Below are 21,584 nucleotides of genomic sequence, written 5' to 3' on the forward strand. Positions count from 1 at the left end.
AGGCCTGTAGTTGTGGTTTACTTTTTTATACCACAAATTGATCTTGTTTGTGTATAAGTGTTGCATATAAATGATCTCAATACTTTTAATCTTGAATAAAGATAAGGGTGACTTTGTAACGTGTCCAGGCACTAGAAATGAAAAATAGCCTCTTGGCTAACTCCGGCGCATTTACAGCAATGTTTATTAATGTGCACTGTCCCTGATGAATAAACCAATGAATAAATAAGTAAAATGAATAAATAAAGCAGCTGCTTGTTGTTGAGTTTGTCCTATGGTTATGTCTTTCAAACCAGTCTGTCAGAGAAAAGTCAACTTAACTAATTAAGTGACCAATTTAGATCGAAATATTACATTAGCAGTGTATTTATTCATATTTAGATATAATGATTGCATTTAAAAGCGGCCTATTAATGATAACAGCTACAAAATTGGCCAGTCATGGTCATTATGACAGCCTGCTGTTTTGTGAGGATGTTGTTTTATGACAGAATGAATCCAGGTTGTTGGCAGAAGTAGAGAAGCCTTCATCACTGTGGTGACCCCACACTTGTGAACCATAATGTTTGCTTTTGCCACAAAATCTGTCCAGGAAAATGCTAAACTTTTTCAACTGAATGTGGTCCAGTGTTAACAGACGGCTAGATGTCCTTTCTATTCTGTGCTGTTATCAGCTTTTCCAACAACAAACTGTGGAAAATAAGCTTCTGCTCCATGAAAACAACTTTACTTTCATAAATCCTTATGCTTCTATCATATTCTGAGCTGCATGTGAAATAGGGACTGCCTACATGGGGCCGATGGTGAGCCGCCACCACCCCGCTGATCTGTTAGCTCGGTTTCCTGGCTGAAATTCCTCTTTTATAGCATTATGTTTTTCAGATTTATATGAATTGATGCATTTCTTCTCATTCCAGTGACAGAAATCAGGAGTTTGATGATTGAAAGTAATTCCTGCTGTGTTTAATGAGCGACTGCACATCACACTTTCACATCCAGACCGTGGAGGTCAGACAGAAGCTACATTCACTTTATTTTTTCAAGAAGACTGTGTCACAACCAATTCTTCAATTTTAAGACTGAATTACTTCCAATGACTAACCAGAACATCTCTGATTCCACTCAGTGGAAATGTTTTCAGTTCCTCTCTACTTAGGAAGGGCAGTGATGTTTGATTACTATTTTTTACTGCATGTATGCTTTATCCCACTATATAGGCAATTTGTTGTAGTAAAAACAAGCATAACAGTTCATTCTTAACCTTGAAAATAGTTGTTTAACAAAACAAACCCAACTGAAGATCAACTTACTAGCAGTTTTCTGGAGCTTTTAAACATATTTTTCATGCTTAACTTTAAGCCAACATGGATGACAAGTCCTAAAGGTTTACAGCTACTAGGCTCACATGTCAACACATCCATCTCCATGACAACTGATCAAACTGCATCTGCTGATGAAGACCATGCGATACATTTGAAAGCTCTAAAAAAAAAACTAGTAAGTGAGTTGGGATTGTTTTATGAAAGTGTCCAATGAGATTGGTTCAATTAGATTTCAGTGGCTTTATGTTATATGTGGAAAGTGAAAGTGAACACAGTGCATTATGGGCTATCAGTAGAGGGGCAGGACAACAGCTTGTGAAGGTCGAGCCTGTTGCACAACACTTGGCAAAGCTCACTTTCTACTAGTTGAATGACCAGTTGAGCAAACAGATGAGCAGCAGGCTTCTCACTCCACTCTTCACTCTGACGTTAAAAACAGACTGGGATGTGACTGCATGCTGCAGCGTCAAACAACTGTCAGAACTCAGGAGAGCTTCCAGTGTCAGCCGGTGTGAAGATGCAACTCTTCTGGACCCTCGTGATTGACTATTGCCAGAAGACTTTATAAGAGACCATCTGCAGAAAAGTTCGGCAAATTTCTGATAACCTTCTTCGTGGACGAGGGAAGTTTTTGAATATCAAAGACATCAAAAATGTCAGGTAGGTAAATTTATTTAACATAAAATATCTAGATTAGAAATTTTATAAGATCAAAATTTACTATTGAGCAGTAAAAGTGCTTCGGACTGCTAGTTGACCTTCTCTACAAAGGTTAAGTAACTTCAATAAATAAAACACAAGCCAACCACAAATTCAGCTCTGGACATCGGGAACACTATTGTAAATCTCTCATGTCTCCCCCCTCAGAGTTGTTAAATTATATAGAACACATTGCAGTGACCCAGTTTGACTTGAAATCAGAATAGACTCCTGCTCCTCCATACTTGTGCCAATTGAAATTAAACACTACATGCAGCAGACCAGAGATGGCTGCAGACAAAAGGTTACATAGCTCTCCATCTGACTGCAGGCCAGGAAAGTCCAGCTCTGACACAGCTGTCAGGACTTCACACTTAACGTTCCAGTTTTACAATTATAGTAAAACCTTGATGGAAATGAATTCATAAAATCAACCCTTAGAGGCCTTTGTATGAAAATGTCATTATAGATAGAGGCTCACAGAGGGAGACGGAATCTTAAAATGATCTTGTACGCAGTTCAAGACGCTGAAGTTCATGTTAAACTTTGGTAAAAATGGTGGCTTTTGAAAGGTGTAGTTCCGTTATTAACAGTTCTTTTTTTCTAAATGAATAACAAAAATATTAATAAAATGTTATTGCCCCAAAAGAGCAGGTGGAAACCACTAAACAATATTTCTGTCATCACTGGAAAAAATGATCAAACATAATATAAATGACATCATCACAAGTCATCTTATTTTTCAGCCTGAATAAGCAGACTTGTTTCCCTTTGCGCCTTATTAAGATGCTGTTAAGATGCTTTTAAAAGTTTTCTTACAGTTGGTGTTTCATGTTTCACATGAGCCTTCTTGGAGCGGAACCTTCAGCATCACGTCTGAGTTTGAGCATTTATGCCAGGGCTTTAAATAGCTTTAAAAAAGCAGATATGGGCAGACGTTTGGATATCACAGTCTTTAAATTTCAGCAAAGTTGTTGTTGCATGGAAACTCTGATGCAATAAACCAGTGGTTCCAAACTGTTGGGTGTCCATGACCATGACCATGACCACATCAGACATAGGTGTAATTAATAACACCTAACTACTGAGGGCTTGTGACTGGAAGGTCGCTGGTACAATCCCTGGACTGACATCACAAAACTTGTGAAGGGATTCTCTAATGGTCAGTATGAACAAAATGAATGATTACAGCAAGAACAACATTTGTCAGTGTTCATTTGGGCAGCTGACTGTTGTTTTAAGACAGACCTGGAAAAAATGTGAACCTGTCCTTTAACTCAAGGTCCACTTAATGTCTTATTCCAAAGCTTGGTTGCCTAACTGAGAGAATTCCAACCACTGATGAAGACATCGAGACGTACTTGAGCCCCCAAAATGTCACAGTGGGAATTATTTTTTCTGAAGAACTTCCCTTGCAATAACTTCTGAGTGTGTCCCTATTAATGCTGTGGCCATAACCAGAGACTGTAACTGATACATAACAGATAATATTATGTCATGATACAACTCAGCCTTCCTCTGCGGATCAGACGGAATGCAAAAGTAGTAGTAGTAAATTACCACAGCGACCTTTCAGTAGCTATTAGCTTCAGTGTGGCTGTTTTTTGGAGATATTTGTAAAGTTGTTTGTGAATGGTAATGTTTCCACTATTGCATTCCTGCATTGAGTTCAGAAGTATTACAGAGCTGATTGACAGCCGCTAGGCTTTTATGCAATTTATGTATTGTGATTTATTCCATCAGACATAGTTTGTTGTGGTTTACGACTCATTTTATACTAACTGACAAAAAATGGTCCAATTAATAAACCTGGTCACAGCATGTTTACAATATAAGGATCAAAGTTTAAAATTTGCAATTCATGCCACCCAGGAATTAAATAATGACTGAACTTCTTATCAACTAAAAAAATGGAATCATAAAACACGAAGAAGATAGAATCTGAGAAGTAGAAGAAACTCTAAAAAGCTAAAACCAGAAACTGCATAAGCCTTCAATTACAATATCAGTAATATCAGTTAATCAGTCTGATCCTCCGTTCTGTCACCAGCTGCTGAGGCCTTCGTCACCTTGGCCACCACGGACACCTACTGCATGGGAGCCACAGTGGTGGCCAACAGTTTACGGCGGCATGGGACGACTCGCAGCATCGTCGTCATGATTACAACAAACGTCTCACAGGAGTGGAGGTGGATCTCTTTTCTGTCATTTGTTCCCAGAGCATTTATTTCTTATTATTTATCACAGCTCATACTCTGCTCCCATGTAATTCTAAGTGTGATAGTTATCAACTTCACAGGATTTCTGGGAACTGAAGTCCTTAACATTGTTACCTCACACTGCCATTTGGGGCTCAAAATACAAAAATTCTGTAATGAATCAGTAATAGATCTCATGTCCATCTAGATCCTCCTCACTGAGTTTGATATCGACATAATTTCATCTCCTCCTAATTTAACCAGGCTCGCCCTCGAGAACGTGTTTGATGAGGTCATCCTGGTGGACGTGATGGACAGTGAGGACCGCCTCCACCTTTCCCTGCTGGGACGTCCCGAGCTCGGTATCACCTTCACCAAGATCCACTGCTGGACCCTGACACAGTACAGTAAATGTGTATTCCTGGATGCTGACACGCTGGTGAGTTCAATGAACACACAGCAGTATGTAAAGTAGATTCTCAGTGAGAGTGAAGATCTTCAGTGGAGGATGACTGATGTCCGACACAAGCTGGAAATGTCAGATCCTAAACTTAGTGGCTTTAGTGTTCCGTGTCCTGCTTGAAAAAACAAAAAAAGCCAACTGGAGTTGTACTTTTAAAACAATAATTTTAAGTATATAGTATATTTCCCGTGGATCAGATTTTGATTTGGGTTATTTTAGCCAATAATTCTTTGGTTGAACTTGGGGCATCTCTAATCATAGTAGTTTCTGAGTAAACACGATTCGAGCATCAAGTTCACAGGTTTCAAACTCACTGTTGACTCTCTTGATGCATTGACAATGTCTACTTTCTGTCTCCTGGCATCAATTGTCTAGATTTTGCTCATTTGACACTGCTACAGTATAATTAGTTTGTGCTTCATCAGGTGATGCCCCAATGATATTTGAATTTAGTTATTTGACTTCCCCGCCACTCTATCTATGCACTGAACGCTTGGTTCATGCCTTTAGCCATCCAAGTGGGAGCTGCAGGCAAATTGCTCTCTTCAAACAGAGAACAAACAGAGGCAGAGATGGTTGATGGTTGTGTTTGGTGCAGCTTGCCTGTCACGTTGAACTGCAGACAAGCAGGCGAGGCTGTGCAGCAGATATCAGTGTCAGCCACTTTATACACACAACCATCCACCACATCCTTCTCCTAAAGAAGTCATCATACTTCCTCCTTTGCCTTTTGACCAACAAATGACTATTGCTGTGGTTTTTCTGATGAGGACAGTCTCAGCATCATGCACATGAAACACCTTCTCCCTCTAATGTTTGTGATCTGACAGGTTAAGAGAGAAGTTCAAGAACTTTCCAAAATGTCTGCAGGCTATTCTGTCAATCATGTTTCCTTAGAAAGGAGCTCCTCTCTTTGTATTTTTGTTATTGATCCTGTTCAGTTCTGCTTCATCTAGTTAGAGAGCAATCATGACATGACCTCTGACTTGTGTCTACACTCCTGAGCACTTACTTAGAAATGTGGTACTTCTTTGTAGTGGCACCTTCTCAGAAAGCCACTTTATTTATTGCTTTATTAGAGAAGAAATGCTTATGGAATTAAGCGTGATGCCACTCACTCCAGGTTTCATGCCTCCAACAGCCAAGAACAATAAAGAGCTGCAATAATACACATAAGCTACTTACCTTAAAGAGCTTATTCAGTCATGTGTTCATTTTTTGTTTTGTTCCATGCATTACAAACCTCACTACAGCAGCTTTGATCACTTTTTAATGGAATCATTCCTAGAAAAACCTGAGTAAAGCTATGCTAAAGCAAATATTGCACAAATGACTGTATAGCACATCAACATGCTGGCTCATTGATCAAACTATAGATCACTATCACTATCACAGAGTCAACACATAGTATTGTGTCAGTCTCTTTCAAGCTCTGAACTGTTGGCTAACGTGTGTGTGCAGGTCAGTGATGTTGTTAAAGTCAGTACTCATCATGGATGTTAAAGGCATGTTTTTGAGCATGTTGTTACTGCAGCTTTGTTCTCTGTTTGGTCAGTGCAAACATGTTCTCGTGTTTGCAAGGGCACAAATGTTTGACTGAGCTGAGTAAACAGAGTGAGGTCATGCCTGCTCAGATGATACACATGTGAAATGATAGTGAGAGAAATCGGTCATTGACTATTCCGTTGTTGGAGCATCATGAAAACCTGGATGAGCTCTTGTTCGTCACTGCAACAGAAACCAGAACAATGTGTTACATAAACTCCTGACAGATTTCTGATCATGTCTATCATCTAGATGCCTCCTGCACAGCTCAAGTTACATCAGTAGTCACTGAAACATCAACACTACAATAAAACTAAAAACTGGAATAACTATGTGCATGTAAATGTACTCCATGATAACCCTAACCCTAACCCTAACCCTAACCCTAACCCTAACTCTTTGAACAGTCAGCTTTATCAACACACACACAGCAGCTCATTATACACACAAAAGCAAATCCTGCCGTCAGATATGAACACAACTCGTGTGTCAATCAGACACACTGAGATAAAAACACTAACAACAGGCAGCACATGATGATCTTTTTATGGCAGTCTGTGAAGTGAAATCACTGTTTTATTGTGTATATGTAGTTTTTTAATGGTTGATAGTTTAAGAAATGTGTATATTGTGTAAATGTAAATACAGGACTATATAATACTGTAATACAGTATCAATACAGTACTTTAGAATATTGCTGAATATTATCTAAAACAGCAAAAATGCTCACAACAAAAAATACTTTACTCCATCCTGTCTGCTGCATTTGGCCACAAGTTCTCATCACCGTGACACCTAATGTTGTCTTGTGCCAAATATAGAGGAAAAAAATCTTGGCATGCAACCTGACATTAGCTCTCCTTTTATATAGATGGCAACAACACTGGAAATACTTGGGTAGGTCTTCAGCTAAAATGGGAATCACCTTTGTTTTCTTTGCTCTTGTTTTTGGTGGGGGGTTGGTTGGTGGTTATGATTTAGCAGATTGCTGTCTACATGAAGCGTTTTATTGCTTTGTTTGTGTTTGAGTGAGAAAAGTATTCAGGAAATTTGAAGGCTGTAGTCACTGAATGCCTTTTTGTGTGAAAACAACGCAAATGTGTCACAGTTTGCTCCATAATTGTTGCTGCTGTGTCGACTGTATGAAGAGTTTTGAAGGTGAGGTCTCAGTATTGAACCGTGCAAACATAAAAAACTGTAATGTGAATTGTGTGAGGTCAAAATGTTTTTTATCCTGGTAATTATTATTTTTGTTAGAGGCTTTTACAGGCGTTGTTACCCTGACATCAGCAAAATAATGGTTACAATATTAAAAACCTGTTCCAGCATGAAATGGTCAGATGTAAAGGGACGGTTCAACAAAAACAAGAAAACATTTACAGTAGACCCACGTGGAGAGAGATGCACCCACTGAAAATGAAATTGGACAAGTGGCAGATGTGGCAGTGGCTTTCCTAAGCTTTCTTATGGGAACCATCTGGGACTGTCTCATCCCAAACGGGGCTCTATGCACACACCTGCACATCAGATGAACCTGTGACCTCTTCCCTTCTCAGGTGCTGTGTAACGTGGACGAGCTGTTCGAGAGGGACGAGCTGTCAGCCGCTCCTGATCCCGGCTGGCCCGACTGCTTCAACTCAGGCGTGTTTGTCTTCAGACCGTCCCTGCAAACCCATGCCATGCTCCTGGATCACGCACAGCAGCACAGCAGCTTTGATGGTGAGACATGACTACATGTTTGAGTTCAGGCTAACAAGCAGAGAACACTGTGTGCTCCGAATACTGACAACTCGACGGAATACATTCATACAAAATTTAAAGATGAGGTGAGAGGATGTGTTTGTTCATAGCTTAGTATTCTCTCTGTGTGTCTGTCTGTCTGTCTGTCTTAGAATGAATGAAAATGATCCATTTGTTCACTGTAGACACTTGTTTTGGCAATAACACCTGGGAACATATGAAGATTGATGAACACTCATTTTTGATAACCTGTCAAAACCAGTCTGAAATTTTGACCACTTGCTTGCGGTCTGGAATATAAATCCTTTCTTCTTCCGATTAAAGAAGCACACCTCTTGCTGGTCTGTCATTTCTGACAGCACAAATGTGGAAGATGGGCTGGAAACATCAAACTTCTTTAGACTAGTTTCTTTATAAGTAACTGTAACACCAAGTGTAAAGGATTGGTCTTGTGGTTTGGAGTTTCAAAGAGTTATTGTGTGTTGCAGTCAGTGCTTGAACTGGAATTTAGAAAGAAAAGAAAGGTGTCAGTTCTTTGAATCAGCAGCGCACAACATGTGCCTTTTATGTCAGATAATTCTGGTACATTACATGTGGAATCTCTTACTATATTAAAACATAAATTCACAAGGAGCATGTAGTCAGTCAGTCAGTCAGTCAGAACTTTTTTATTTTAAAGGGGACATATTCTGCACATTTCCAGTTAATTCATTCATTAATACACACAGACACACAGCAGGGCTACGGCTACTCCACTACACACACAAACACACACTGAGTTGTATCAAATGAATTGTAACAAATGTTACGCACTTGTGCAGTGTGGCGACATGTACAACATTCCCAAATTTAGTTGCAACCTAATTCAATATTGAAGAGTCATGGCTCGATATGAGCATCAGGCCACACCTTCAAAATTTTGGTAACCAATCACAGACAAACGGTAAATGATACAAACTCACAAGTTTTATTCGGGGTCATCTAAAAATGGTATGTACCAAGTTTGGTGAAGATTAGATGAAGCTAAAATGTCTTTACCAAAAAATCAGTCACAAATCCGTCTAGTCGGCATCATCCAAGGAACATTCTGTCCAAATATTGTTTTGATAGGCCTTACGGTTCATGAGTTATTAGCCAAAACGTAAAAAACATAATAACTGACCACATGGTGGCGCTATAAGTTCCATGTTTTAATATGTTAAGCATTTCCACTAGAGACACCTGTCCATGAAGTATGAATACTTAATTTTAATATTTAGAAATATATATATATATATAATCACTGGAATATGCTAGAAGGAAGAAAAGTAAGAGAATAAATTTCCTTGAAGAGTTGAACATTTTGATATTTGAACGGTTTCTGTAGTTGAAAGTATGGAGAAGTAGTTAGCGATTGAAAAACATACGGAAGAACAATAAATTAATGTTTATCAGCATTCACACTAATTATACACCAGAGATTATTGAGGCAGCCCATATACATTTGTTAACTGAAATGCATGTCAATAAAACAATATGTTAACACAGTGTATCAGGGTACTACACAGGATTTCAACCCCAACTCTCTGTTGGCTTTATGGACCTGATTACTTTAAGCTTTAGCAGTGGAGGCAATAATTTGTGTAAAAAAATCAATACCATAATACTTAATTTCATGTTCTGTGTGGCTTACTGTCAGGAGGAGACCAGGGCCTGTTGAACTCTTTCTTCAGTGGCTGGCCGGTGGAGGACATCAGAAAACACCTGCCGTTTATCTACAACCTCAGTGCCAACTCACTGTACAGCTACCTCCCTGCTTTCCAACAGTGAGTGTGTGTGTGTTTGCACAGTATGAGGCCATATCCTGTTACACTGAGCGGAGAGTGAATATGTCTGTTTACAGATTTGTATTTGTGGATTAGACACACACCATGAGATAAATTCATAGTCACTGTCATAGTCTCAACATATTTGTCTTAGTCAGGGTTGAAAGTTTTATTTACCAACTTATCAGTCCAGCCAGGATTTCACAGTTTTTTCTGTGGTTATTGCAGCCAAAAATGTTTGATTTTCCAGCAGCTTTTCTCAAATATTGTGATGTTTCATGTGCTCTTTCTGCATTAGATAAGACAAGACATTACACAACCAATTTCAGACTGAATAGTACTAACCATGACTGGTGAACTAAACTTAATGTGTAAAATGATGGAGTGCTTTCAATATTATATAATTATAGTAATATATATTAAGATTACAGTCCATTTTATAGTGCACAATGTTCAATAAGTGTCTGACAGACAATCATTTCACACAATGTATGTTTTATCACTATTACAATTCACAATATAATAGTTTTGGAAACAGTTCTCAGCTGAATTAGTTCATACAGGATGATGTCCTATAGCTAAGTATGCACTCACAGCACACTGTCCAGTCCTCTAAACTAAATGACAAAATAGCTTGTTTGTCATTCATGAGGAATGATTACAGTAAGATGTGTGTCAATGTTCATTTGGATATGACTGTTGTTTTAGGACAGACTTGAAAAATTGTGAACCCGTCCTTTAACTTTTCTCCCTCCAAAGAGGTTTTTTAGCAGTACATCACAGTACAGCAGAAATGATTTCCACTGCCACTAAAAGTCGTCATCTCTGTACAAACATACCTTTTGTTCCTGCAGTTTTGGCCACAATGCAAAGATCATCCACTTCGTGGGAGCAGCTAAACCCTGGAGCTCGGACAGCCAGAGGGAGGACGGCCATTCACACACTATGGAGCATTTTGTCTCCCTGTGGTGGAAGGAATACCTCAGTCAAACAGCATCTCTCCCAGTGACACATCTCAGTCAAACACAAGTATGAGCACCCATGTGACCTTAGAGCTTTATCAGCTCTCTCTGATTGGTTGCAGAGTTGCTTACTTACTGCACAGCTACAGCTTTATGCTAGAATGGATATGTGATTATATCATATGCGACCACACGTACAGTATACCTTAAAGGTTGCGATGACACACAGTCTGCAAATGGTTTTTAATTATTTATTCATCATGCATTACCATTTCTTTAAATTACATCAGTTCTTACAGGGGCTGAATCCACAACAGCGACTAGTGGTGCAATGATAAGTCAGTCACTGACTTTTTCCCCCAATATATTTTCATACAAGAATCATTGTAAACACTGCAAAAGAGCTTTACCTGTCATCAATGGACATACATGTAAGGTAAACTGATTTTTCATTCTGTTTGCTTACTTAAATAATGTATCCCTGCTATCTCATCCTCTCCAGTTCTGAATCCCAGGTGCATTTATACATCCCACAGCTTTATACAAGGCTAAGCATAAATGCAAGAAGGTCTTTAAACTTGAGAAGAATTTCAAATTAAGGTTTAAAACATATAAATTAAATAAAGAATATTGTGTGCGAGGTTGAATTGTTACAGGCAGTTGAATAGCAATGGGGCTAAAGAATAATGTGAATTAATACACAAAACAGAATCTGAGGGGTCAACACTTAGTAGGTATGGAAAGCCAACATGTTCAATATTACATGAATTATGATGTTACTAAATAAATGATATAAATGCAGACAAAACATATAACTAAAATTGTTAAATAAAATCTTAAATTTCACAACATCATTCCTTCCAGTGATCATATACTTTTATAACGACACTTTATCACCAAGGGGAATATCACGGTCAGAAATTACAGTCAGGGTGCAAAATTTTGAATCACCACAATTTTTCAATTTAGCTCAGTATATACTAAGATTGAATAAAGTGTTGCCAAAAATAAGTCCTGAATAAAACATGACTGTTTTGAAACATGTTGCACATGTCTGGGAGGTAATGAAGTGTAAAGTGTTTTCTGCTGCTGAACTTGGAATACTGGTATAAGAGAAGACACTTATGGAACTGCAGGCGTGGATTCATCCCACAAGAAGTATTACTAGAATTATTAGCTTGACGTCAGCTCAACAAAAACATTAGTGATCGAATGAATTAATCAGGTCCAGCAGCTATTTGTATGAATTTCCATTCCCTCTTCCCACATTTGGTGCTGCTTAAAATACATACTGAATGAGCCCAAACAGAATTTTCAGCAGTTCTTTTCCTCTGTTTAACCAGCACTAAACCTCAGTGTTGTCCTTTGGTAAATAAGGAGAAATTTGACCGTCCCCCAAAGTGTTTCTGTAAATCAAGACAAACAGGGCCAGAGCCAGTTATGTCAATTATGTGAATTAGTATGACACTACATTGTCCTTTCCAGGAGCCTTTTTATTAATTTACAGTTATATCAGTTGCTTCTTAGGAAATTATAGTCAACCTGATTCTAAAATGTAATGTCCAGCAGTGTTATACTGCACAGAGCAGTAAGTCAAGCATGGGCCTTGTTTATTCCAAACTCCAAACACTTCAGCATGACTTCTTCCACTTTAGCTGAGGGTTTGTTAATCAGTCAAATAAGCTGCTTCAGAGTTTGGCTGCAACATAAACTTGCAGACTGGCGGCCAAACACAACACATGGCTGCTCAGGCCTGCTCTTGGTTGTAGTCCCAACACTAAACATCCTCCCTTGTTTTTACAGATCCAAGAACGAGAAGCCAAGATGCTGTTAAGAGAAAACTTGGACAGTTCCAGTTCACTGCTCGCACATATTTCACTTCATCCACCTGCTGAACCACAGACGGTGAGCTGAGAAACCAAATACTGATCAGCTTAATATTTTTTTTTAATCTCTTTTCACTGGACACTCCATCCCTCTCTTTACTGTATCTTTCTTTGTGTCACTGTTGGACAATACATCTCTCTAATACATGATGGAACTTTCAGACTACTAAGAGATGCAAATGTGTATATATGTGAATAAAAACAGACATAGTACTCTAAAGTGTAAAGTACCATACTGGTGCTTTACAGATTGTTCATGCCCATTTACTGTAAATCAAATATATCACATTACACTTAAACATTATGCAAATCACACCGCTGTGTTTGAGATTTATTCCAGGCTGCCATTGATTTCCATTCATATCTGGTTGAAGGAGAGTAATTATACGCATCATCACCATCATGTAGGTGCAAAGCTATTAAAAAGCGCATCAATGAAACATGCATGCAGGTCTTCTTTTTCTATTCATATCTACACAGTGACAGCCTGGGAATGAGGAACAAGAGCATACAGCCAGGCTAGCAGCTCTGTGAGGTCACATGAATGTCTGAACCAAATTTGAATGAAATTCAATCCAATACTTGTTGAGACCACTCAAAACCACAAATGTTAGCGGATCACCAAAGTCAGTAGGATTAATCATCTGGGGACCATGAATGTCTGCACAAAATATTGTGCCAATCCAGCCAGTAGATGTAGAGATATTTCACTGGATAAGCTGTTGGTGCTAGAGGTAAAGTCAGTGGATCACCAAAATGATTATGATTCATCGTCTGGGGACTATAAGTGCAGGCACCAAATTTATCCATCCAATAGTTGATATATTTCAGTCTGGAGCAAAGTGGTGGACTGAAATATACAAGCTTGTAGGCTACCTGTGTTGTTTTAAATGTTGCAAGGTTTAACAGTCAGTCAGTGTTCCCACAAACCACCTCCAACCACATGCCCCACCCCCAAATATTACTTTTTTTTGTAAAAGAATATGTACAGTTCTTGAGGCAACATTAAGAAATTTATGATTATTACAATGACTATTAACTTCTTTTCCAGAGAGCCTACTTGTGGCATATTTATTGTGTGATATGCTGGTATAATTTAGCCTCCTTGCCACTAATTATCTATATGGGGAATCACGACATTCCACTCTGGTTGACTCCTCTTTCTAGCCGCGCCCTGAGGAACACCCGGTGTGGGTTGAAACTGGATGGCATTCTCCTTTTGGTGATATTTTTTAACTTTGATATGCTCTAACAAATACAGGCATTTTAACTACGTCCTTGGCTCAGTGCGAGTGCACCTGAAGCAAGCCCAGAGGCTTCCCTTTGTCTATATGTAAAGGTATTTATTTGATATAATATTTTACACTGAATAAACAACTTAAATATTTATAATATGCTTAAACTTAAATCCCTGGTTTTATTTAATGAGGAATAGCATTACATATTTTATTGGAGCCAGCCATAAAAGGTATTAAAATATGGTTAATAATATAATTCTCAGGCATTATAACTTGATTAGAACAGTTTGACATTTCGGGAAGTTGTTTGTCATCAAATTCATACTCAGATAGATCTCAGTTTCATCTCAGTGTATCCAGTATCTACAGAGATAGATCCAGGACCTTTAAGCCTAGCTTAGCACAATGATAAGAGGCAAGAGGAAACTGCTAGCCTGCTTCCATTAAAAAGAAAAAAAAAAAGTCCTTTAAAAGAGTTCATTTAAAGTCACACATTTTATGTGAAGCCAAGTAAGTAGTCATTAGAAATATTTGCTAATCAATGGCTTAATGAATGACCCTATTAGCATAGCCGGTTGTGTTTATAATATATCATGGTGATTATTATGGTGGGTTATTAGGCAGCTCAAGTGGCTCTTGTTAGTTCCAGTAGATGAGACTGTTAATTTATGAGTATTTCCGCTTGACTGCATTTGACTCCAGCAGAAAGAAGAAAAAAAAAAAAAAAAAGGACAGGGACACAGAATCTATTATCTGCCACAGGCCTCTGAGCTTCTCATTGCATTTCTGTCATTTGTTAAATTCATTTCAACTTGATGCATTGTGTTTATACAAGCTTGTAAGATTAGCCTGAATAGACCCCACGCCCTCCAGTACGACAGCAGCAGTGAAATTACAGTACATCAACAGTGTTATCAAGCAGCACTCACACAGTTAGACTGAGACTGAATTGAAACTGACTCATCAACTGTATGATTTCACACTTTCAGCTACACATCATGTTGCTCTTATACAAGTGTACAGCATACACTGTGGTACATGAAGTGTGACATAACTGTGTGGTGTTTGTAGTCTTCCCACGCAGGTAGCACACCATCGGAGGATGAGTCAAAAACACTGGAGCAGACGGGGTTCCAGGATTCACCTTTGGGTGCAGAGGGCGGCCATGCCACTGACACTGATACACAGCCTGTACGTAAACCTTTCCTCTCTGACTCCTGTACCACTTTCATTCCAGTAGATGTCAATGGATGAGATTCACTACTGGATTTTGTTAAAGCATGTAATAATGGCCCCATAGTCCCCATTGCACTATTGAAACACATTCATGCACTTATCTGAAATATCGTTTTTATGCCTGTCTAAAGGTTTGAGGAAAAGTCAGCGTACTGTAGAGATACAGAAAATGTGACAAAGTGCAATGATGACAGACTTAGTGAATAAATGATGATGTACATGAAACAACTTAAACGTCACTCAAGCATCCACCGAAGAGACAAAACATCAGATCTGTGTGGAACAACGAGGAGACTGTAATGTTCCTCAAATGAATACATGAAACAAACTGAAATGATGCTCTTTTAATTATGTCATCTCGCACCGAATGACGTTTAACAGCACCGACTGGAGAATTGGCGTCACCTACTGTTTATCTTGATGAACCAACTCCTGATATTCACATGGTGGATGGAAATGAGCATTAAAGGATAGGTTCGCAGTTTTTCAAGTGTGTCCTAAAGCAACAGTTTTCCTCGCTGTAATCATTCCTCCTGTTCATACTGGTTATTACAAGATCCCTTTCAAATGTGCTGTCGACATAGTCATTTTGTGAAAAATGCATTTCAAAGTTACACAGTCAGTGACTATGAATGCTTGAACTGAACAAAGTGATTCTTTACTCCACGTCTATTCTGTACTGTTGGTTTCAAAACATCAGAGGTGAACTGGGAAGATGTTTAGGGATTTGGGGATCTATTAAATCAGGCAGACTTAGGTTCACTCAGGGTCAACTCCCAACTCAGCAGAACTGCCTTTTCACGCACAGCAGACTGGACTTCTATTACAAGCCTTCATCTGGAGACGGTGTGCCATCATGTCAAGATTGTGACAGAACCTGAATTTTTCCTCTTATGAAAAATTTGAAAAGGCTGAATTCCTCATTCCTCATTGCATTTAATGAAACACTTGCTAATTTTGTTATACATTGTTATATTTTGAATATGTTGAGCACTATATTTTGTTAGTGCTTAATAGTGCACCCAAACCCCAAACATTTCCCCAGTAACACTCTTTATAGACGATTTATAAGTTGAAACTAATGACTTGATGTACACTAACTAAAAGATCATAAATGTAATTAATATTATTACTTATAAATGTAATGAACAAAACTGTTAGTAAATCATTTTAATCATTAAGAAACCATTCCTTATCTTTCTTCCAAGCTCAATGCTGCTGTTTTGAAACTCCATACAGTTCAGAGTTGAAAATATGATCTTGAATGTGATACTAGTAAGACACAGGTTAGTTGAATGAGTTTAAGATGAGCAAAAAGGAATGAAAAAAATCTACCAATTCTCAAATCTGATATGCTCAACTGCACATTGTATTTGTGCATAAAGATGAGAGCTTGAAACTAAAATCCAGACTGAAAAGAGAGTGTGATGTTTCTAGAGATAAATTCTTTTGAAGATTGATTTTTTATTCTTCTACTTCATCATGGCAGACGGCTGCAGAAAAGGAGGCGGTGCGGATGGAGCACCGCAGGCAGTGGGAAGCAGGACAGGCCGAGTACCTGGGCAGAGACTCCTTCCAGAACATCCAGAGGATGCTGGACCGCTTCCTGGATTAGAAAACCTCTGTAACTTAAACAGACCTTTGACCTTTAGTAACTACTGATACTGATACTGATACATCTACTGATGATTTGAGAGTTAAAAAAAGTATTCTGAATACATTTTTTAAACATAGCACATAACTTAAACACACTTTTGATAAGGATCCCTTAAAGCTGATATTAAAGTCACCCTCCACTCCAAAATTGTACACTAGAAGAGTGTTTTCACATTCATGTGCTGAAGGGAGAGAGTTTCTCTGAGCTAAACCTGCAGTGTGGAACTTTTACATATAAATGAGCATCTGTTACATTCAAGCCCTTGCCAAATGAGTTCATACAATGCTGATTAAGCCTTTCGCCTCCAGGTAAATCCCTTTGTATTTCCCAGTATACAGAGTTTTTAATCTGGTGTCAGGTTTGACATGCCATGATGCTGGCTGGATGAATGCATACTGCACATGCTATATGGGCAGAGCACACTAGAGACTTCTGCCGCCTGAGCAGCTAACTTCCAGATAGCTCTCTGCTAGCTTGAATGGGGATAAAATAATTTAAGTGCGGCTCTTCTAGACTTTCCAAATGTTATTGGACCGAATGGATCCAATTCTGATAGTGAAATTAGTCATTTCGTTGGGGTTGTATGATGCTCAAAACAATTTATCCATCGTTTTACAGCCGCAACAGTAGAGAAGGAGTAGGCTACGGCAGAGCCTATGATGTAAGCACCGCTCGACAGTGTTTTTGTAATTCCTCTCACTGCCAAAAGGGGGAGACAAAAGTCCCACACTCTAGCTTTAAATCTGAGTTTAAGGAGTGTGCATGATTTGTGACATCACAACTAGTCTGGAGCCAATCCTGATTTAGTATGCAACTTACACAAGTGTGATGTGGAAAGTTGGACTTACTGCATATCTTGAAACATGTCTGGAGGGGATCTTTAAGGTATTGAGACCAAGATGTGTACAGTGTAAAAAATAAACTCGTCTTGGCGGACAAACTATATACTGTAGACTCTAGCCCCTTTTACGCAGCCTGTTCAAGGCCGGAATGTTGCGCTGTTAGTCCGCCTCGCTGTTCTGGATAAAAGGTGTGAACATGGAATGGGGGGGGGCATTGTTATTCCATCATTAAGCTGGTGGCGGAAGTAATCACATTGCTGGATCAATGTCTGTGTAAAATGGACAGCCAGCATGGTGGGACTACACACACTAGGCACCGACGCTGTAACATGTCACACCCCTGATTCCAGGACGCCAGCATGCTATCTAAAATCACACATAGGGGCACCATTATGCCGGCTCTGTTCGGTTCAGTGTAAAAAAGCAAGGGTCTTCTTTACAGCAATTTTGCGGGATCTCTGTATAAAAGTGGCTTCTGTTCGTAAAGCCCCTGTCAGACATGGCCCTCTTTATGTTAATCTGGTGGCAATTTAACATGTCAGTCTGAATAAGCACCTCCATGGTCACTGTTATGTAAAACTCAGGGCATTTCAAAATTTCTATATCACTTTCAATACGACACAAATCTGAAGACAATGCGGTCAGTTTAATGTAAAGACCACAGCAGCACTTGTTTCACCCTCTAACATCACTGTAATAAATGTAATATTTCAATAATCTTTTATGCATAAAATTGGTTTAATAAACTGGGAAACTCTGTGAAAGAGACTATTTTAACGCTTTGAGGAGATCAAGCTTCTTGTATCAGTTCAGTCTATATAATTATATTAATATCAGCTGTTGAATAAGTGAATATCCAGCAAAACACTTTACATACAGCATGTGAGCTAACTGGAATCAAACTGAATATCCTGTTATCTACATGAATGCACAAGTGGGACTTTATAAAACAGGCAGCAGAATTGATTTGCTATCTAATAATATTAAATGATGAAATTGATGTGAAAATGTATCAGTGGATTCACTGGTGTTAAACTCTCTCCCTGCTCAGTTGCAATTCCCAAAACATCAACTGTGAGCTGAAAGGAAATATGAGAGCACTGTAATAAAATCAGACAGTGTTCCTGCTGAGAGTTCCATGGGATATAACTGTAAATTTAATTTTACAGACCTGCAGTTTGTTTGTTTTTAAAGCAGAAATAACACCAGTTAACATCCATCCAGCTTAATGACTTTATGTAGAACTGTAGCATCTCTCAAATGACTCATGGCGTTGGCTTTATTTTGTAGAAAAATCCTGGTGGAATTGGCCAATCTATGTGTTATGTGTATGTGCTGACAGCCATTCTCCAATTCTCCAGTGCAGTGACAGGAACACTGTGCTGTAGGAGATGCCGTCCTTCAGATGAGACGTTAAGCCGAGGTTCTGACTCACTGTGGTCATTAAAGATCTCATGGTGCTTATTGCTCAGAGTAGGGGGTTCCCCAGTGTCCTGGCAAAATTTCCAACTTGGCTCTCTCCATCTGGCCATCTAATCATCCCCCAGTGTAACTGGCTCAGTGATTCCTTCCCTCTCCACCTCAAGATGATGTGTGGTGAGCTCTCTGGCACAAAAATGGCTGCCGTGCATCACCCTGGTGGGTGCTACACATCGGTGATGGTTGAGGTTGAGTTTCCCCCCTTCTCTGTGAAGTGCTTTAGGTATCAAGATAAAGCGCTATATAAATGTAATCCATTATTATTATTATTATTATTATTATTATTATTATTATTATTATTATTATTATTATTATTATTACTATTATCAGAAGTTTATCTGAAGCTAATATGAAGCTTCAGCGTCCAATAGAGTCAAATCAAGTAGATATCTTTCAACGTTACAGTCTTTTTAGTGCCAAAGTCCCTCTTTTTGATACTATACTTCCACCACAGCTCAACAGGGAAACACTGTCTGAGGGAACATAAAGAGGAAATTTGATGCTAAAAATGTGGCAGATATCCACTTAATATGACTAACTCAGACTGCTGAAGCCTCATATAAGCATCAGATACACTTTTAAATGAATTCTTGCACAAAATGAGTGTGTGGACACACTGTGGATTTTGGCCCCCATCACTTACATTGAAAGCACATTTGAAGGATCTTTTAATAGCCAGTATGAACAGGAGGAATGATTACAGTGGGGAAAACATCTTTCACTGTTCATATGGACACCTGACTGTTGTTTTAAGACACACTTGAAAAATTATGAACTACCCTTTAGAGCTAACCAAATTAGAACTGAGTAGGAGTTCAGCTATGGATTCCACTATGATGTGAACAACCATAAAACAAAGGTGAGTGAAATATTCTCTAGTGATCAGCCAAATAGCACATGAGCTAATAGATAGAAAACCCCTCAAACAAATCCATCAGAGGAAAAGTTGCTCAGAACCAGTGCATCCCATAAAGAGGATGTACATGTATCACTTGGACATTGACAAGGTAAACACAAGACATTAGCTCAACAGCTACATGAACCTAATTTATCATGCATAGCAATGCAATGAATAAACATACACTGCAAATGAATACTCAGATAACACTCAGATTCAGCAGCAAACTGAGCAGCCAGCAGCAGAACATCACCACCTGCAAGCATGTGGGAGTCATAAATGGCAATAATTCATCTCATCACAAACTGAATCTGAACAATACAACAGCAACGCTAAACCCAAAACACGCCAACAACAAAGCAGCCTCATAGCTGACTAGCAGCGTTACCAGGCAAACAGAGCCTGCACTGAGCCACAGCATGCACATCACTAGTGTAACAGATGTGTACTCTTGCTTGTGTTGTATGATGAATGAGGCACAAACTGTCACTTCTGGCACCCATCCAGCATTATTGTTTGGAAAAGATGTTGCTTTTCTGGAGGGAAATACAAACGTGAGTTCACATAGATAGATTGTGTTCTTGTGACTTCAGATTTCTTCAATTTGTGTGTTAAATTTACCACCAGGGGGCACTGTGGCTCTTCCTTCACAACTCTGCCCATCATGGCAGCAGGAACACAGATTAATAGATGCCTGACTGCAGTCAACGGTATGCTGTGTGATCCTTATCCACTGGGCACACGGTGCATGTCATTTTCATAGGCATTCCTCCCATAATGTTGTGACACAGCGATGGAAGATACTGTGGTGAATACAAAGCAAATGGCAGGAGGTGAGCTCAGGCTGAGACTGTGCTGTCAGTGAAAAGGCCTTATGATGATTGCTTTGAAAGACAACCTGGCACATGGCTGAGCAGCTCCCGCTTGACTCTGATTCATCAAGATTAAAGTGTGAGCACCAATCTGGGATAAGTTTCTGGTTCCCCTTGACCGCCTCATTCATTAAGCTCTGAAAATGCAAAAGGAATCACAGATCAGTTCCTGCAGATGCTGACATTTTTGAAATAACGCTGTTAAACTCAGCCTCTAACCCAGGATAACTGACAACAGAAGAAACAGTGATATCTTTATTTGGGGGTTCTACTGTGTGCCAGAGTTGCAGAGAGTTTCTATTCCAGCAAAAAAAAAAAAAAAAAAAAAAGCAGCTGAGTCGACTGTTTAGCTCTCCTCTCAGGTTGAATCTGTGAAATCAGCTCCTGTAATGATTAGCTGGCAGGCTGGAGTCTAATCCTGCCTTCATGTCGTGTGTGATTTAGCGTAAATATGACCTGTCAACAGGGAGAAGTCACTTATGTCAGCCACCCGGTGGTAATTACAAGTAGGGATTGATGAAGTGTGTCAACACATGCAGCAAAAATGGATTTTAATTAACCAATGTGGCAGTCCAAAATAATCAAAGGCCAAATGATAAGTTACACATAATCACAGAAATAAGTACAATAAGTCTGGTACAGTTCATTTAGGGTTCAAAAAAATTAACTTTAAAAAAAAAATATTTTGGATATACTTGCAACATGTCGATGTGGGCTGCATATGGGTTGATATGCACTACAT

The 21,584-nt window shown here is 39.0% G+C and overlaps 1 protein-coding gene across 1 annotated transcript; it reads left to right on the forward strand.

The window, feature by feature from the left end:
- Window positions 1–1,729: 1,729 nt before the first annotated feature.
- On the forward strand, window positions 1,730–17,474 carry gyg2 (glycogenin 2). The gene is made up of 9 exons (XM_042405126.1): window positions 1,730–1,982; window positions 4,072–4,210; window positions 4,484–4,658; window positions 7,784–7,946; window positions 9,646–9,772; window positions 10,627–10,801; window positions 12,538–12,639; window positions 14,930–15,049; window positions 16,584–17,474. The coding sequence occupies exons 1-9, from the start codon at window positions 1,976–1,978 to the stop codon at window positions 16,707–16,709; spliced, it is 1,134 nt and encodes a 377-aa protein (XP_042261060.1). The 5' UTR covers window positions 1,730–1,975; the 3' UTR covers window positions 16,710–17,474.
- Window positions 17,475–21,584: the final 4,110 nt, after the last annotated feature.

This window comes from Thunnus maccoyii, chromosome 24 (assembly GCF_910596095.1).
Source record: "Thunnus maccoyii chromosome 24, fThuMac1.1, whole genome shotgun sequence".
NCBI classification, from domain to species: domain Eukaryota; kingdom Metazoa; phylum Chordata; class Actinopteri; order Scombriformes; family Scombridae; genus Thunnus; species Thunnus maccoyii.

Coding starts and splice junctions, on each gene's coding strand:
- gyg2 (XM_042405126.1), top strand. Junction 4,211..4,483: donor AACGTCTCACAGGAGTGGAG/GTGGATCTCTTT, acceptor TAATTTAACCAG/GCTCGCCCTCGAGAACGTGT. Junction 9,773..10,626: donor TACCTCCCTGCTTTCCAACA/GTGAGTGTGTGT, acceptor TTGTTCCTGCAG/TTTTGGCCACAATGCAAAGA.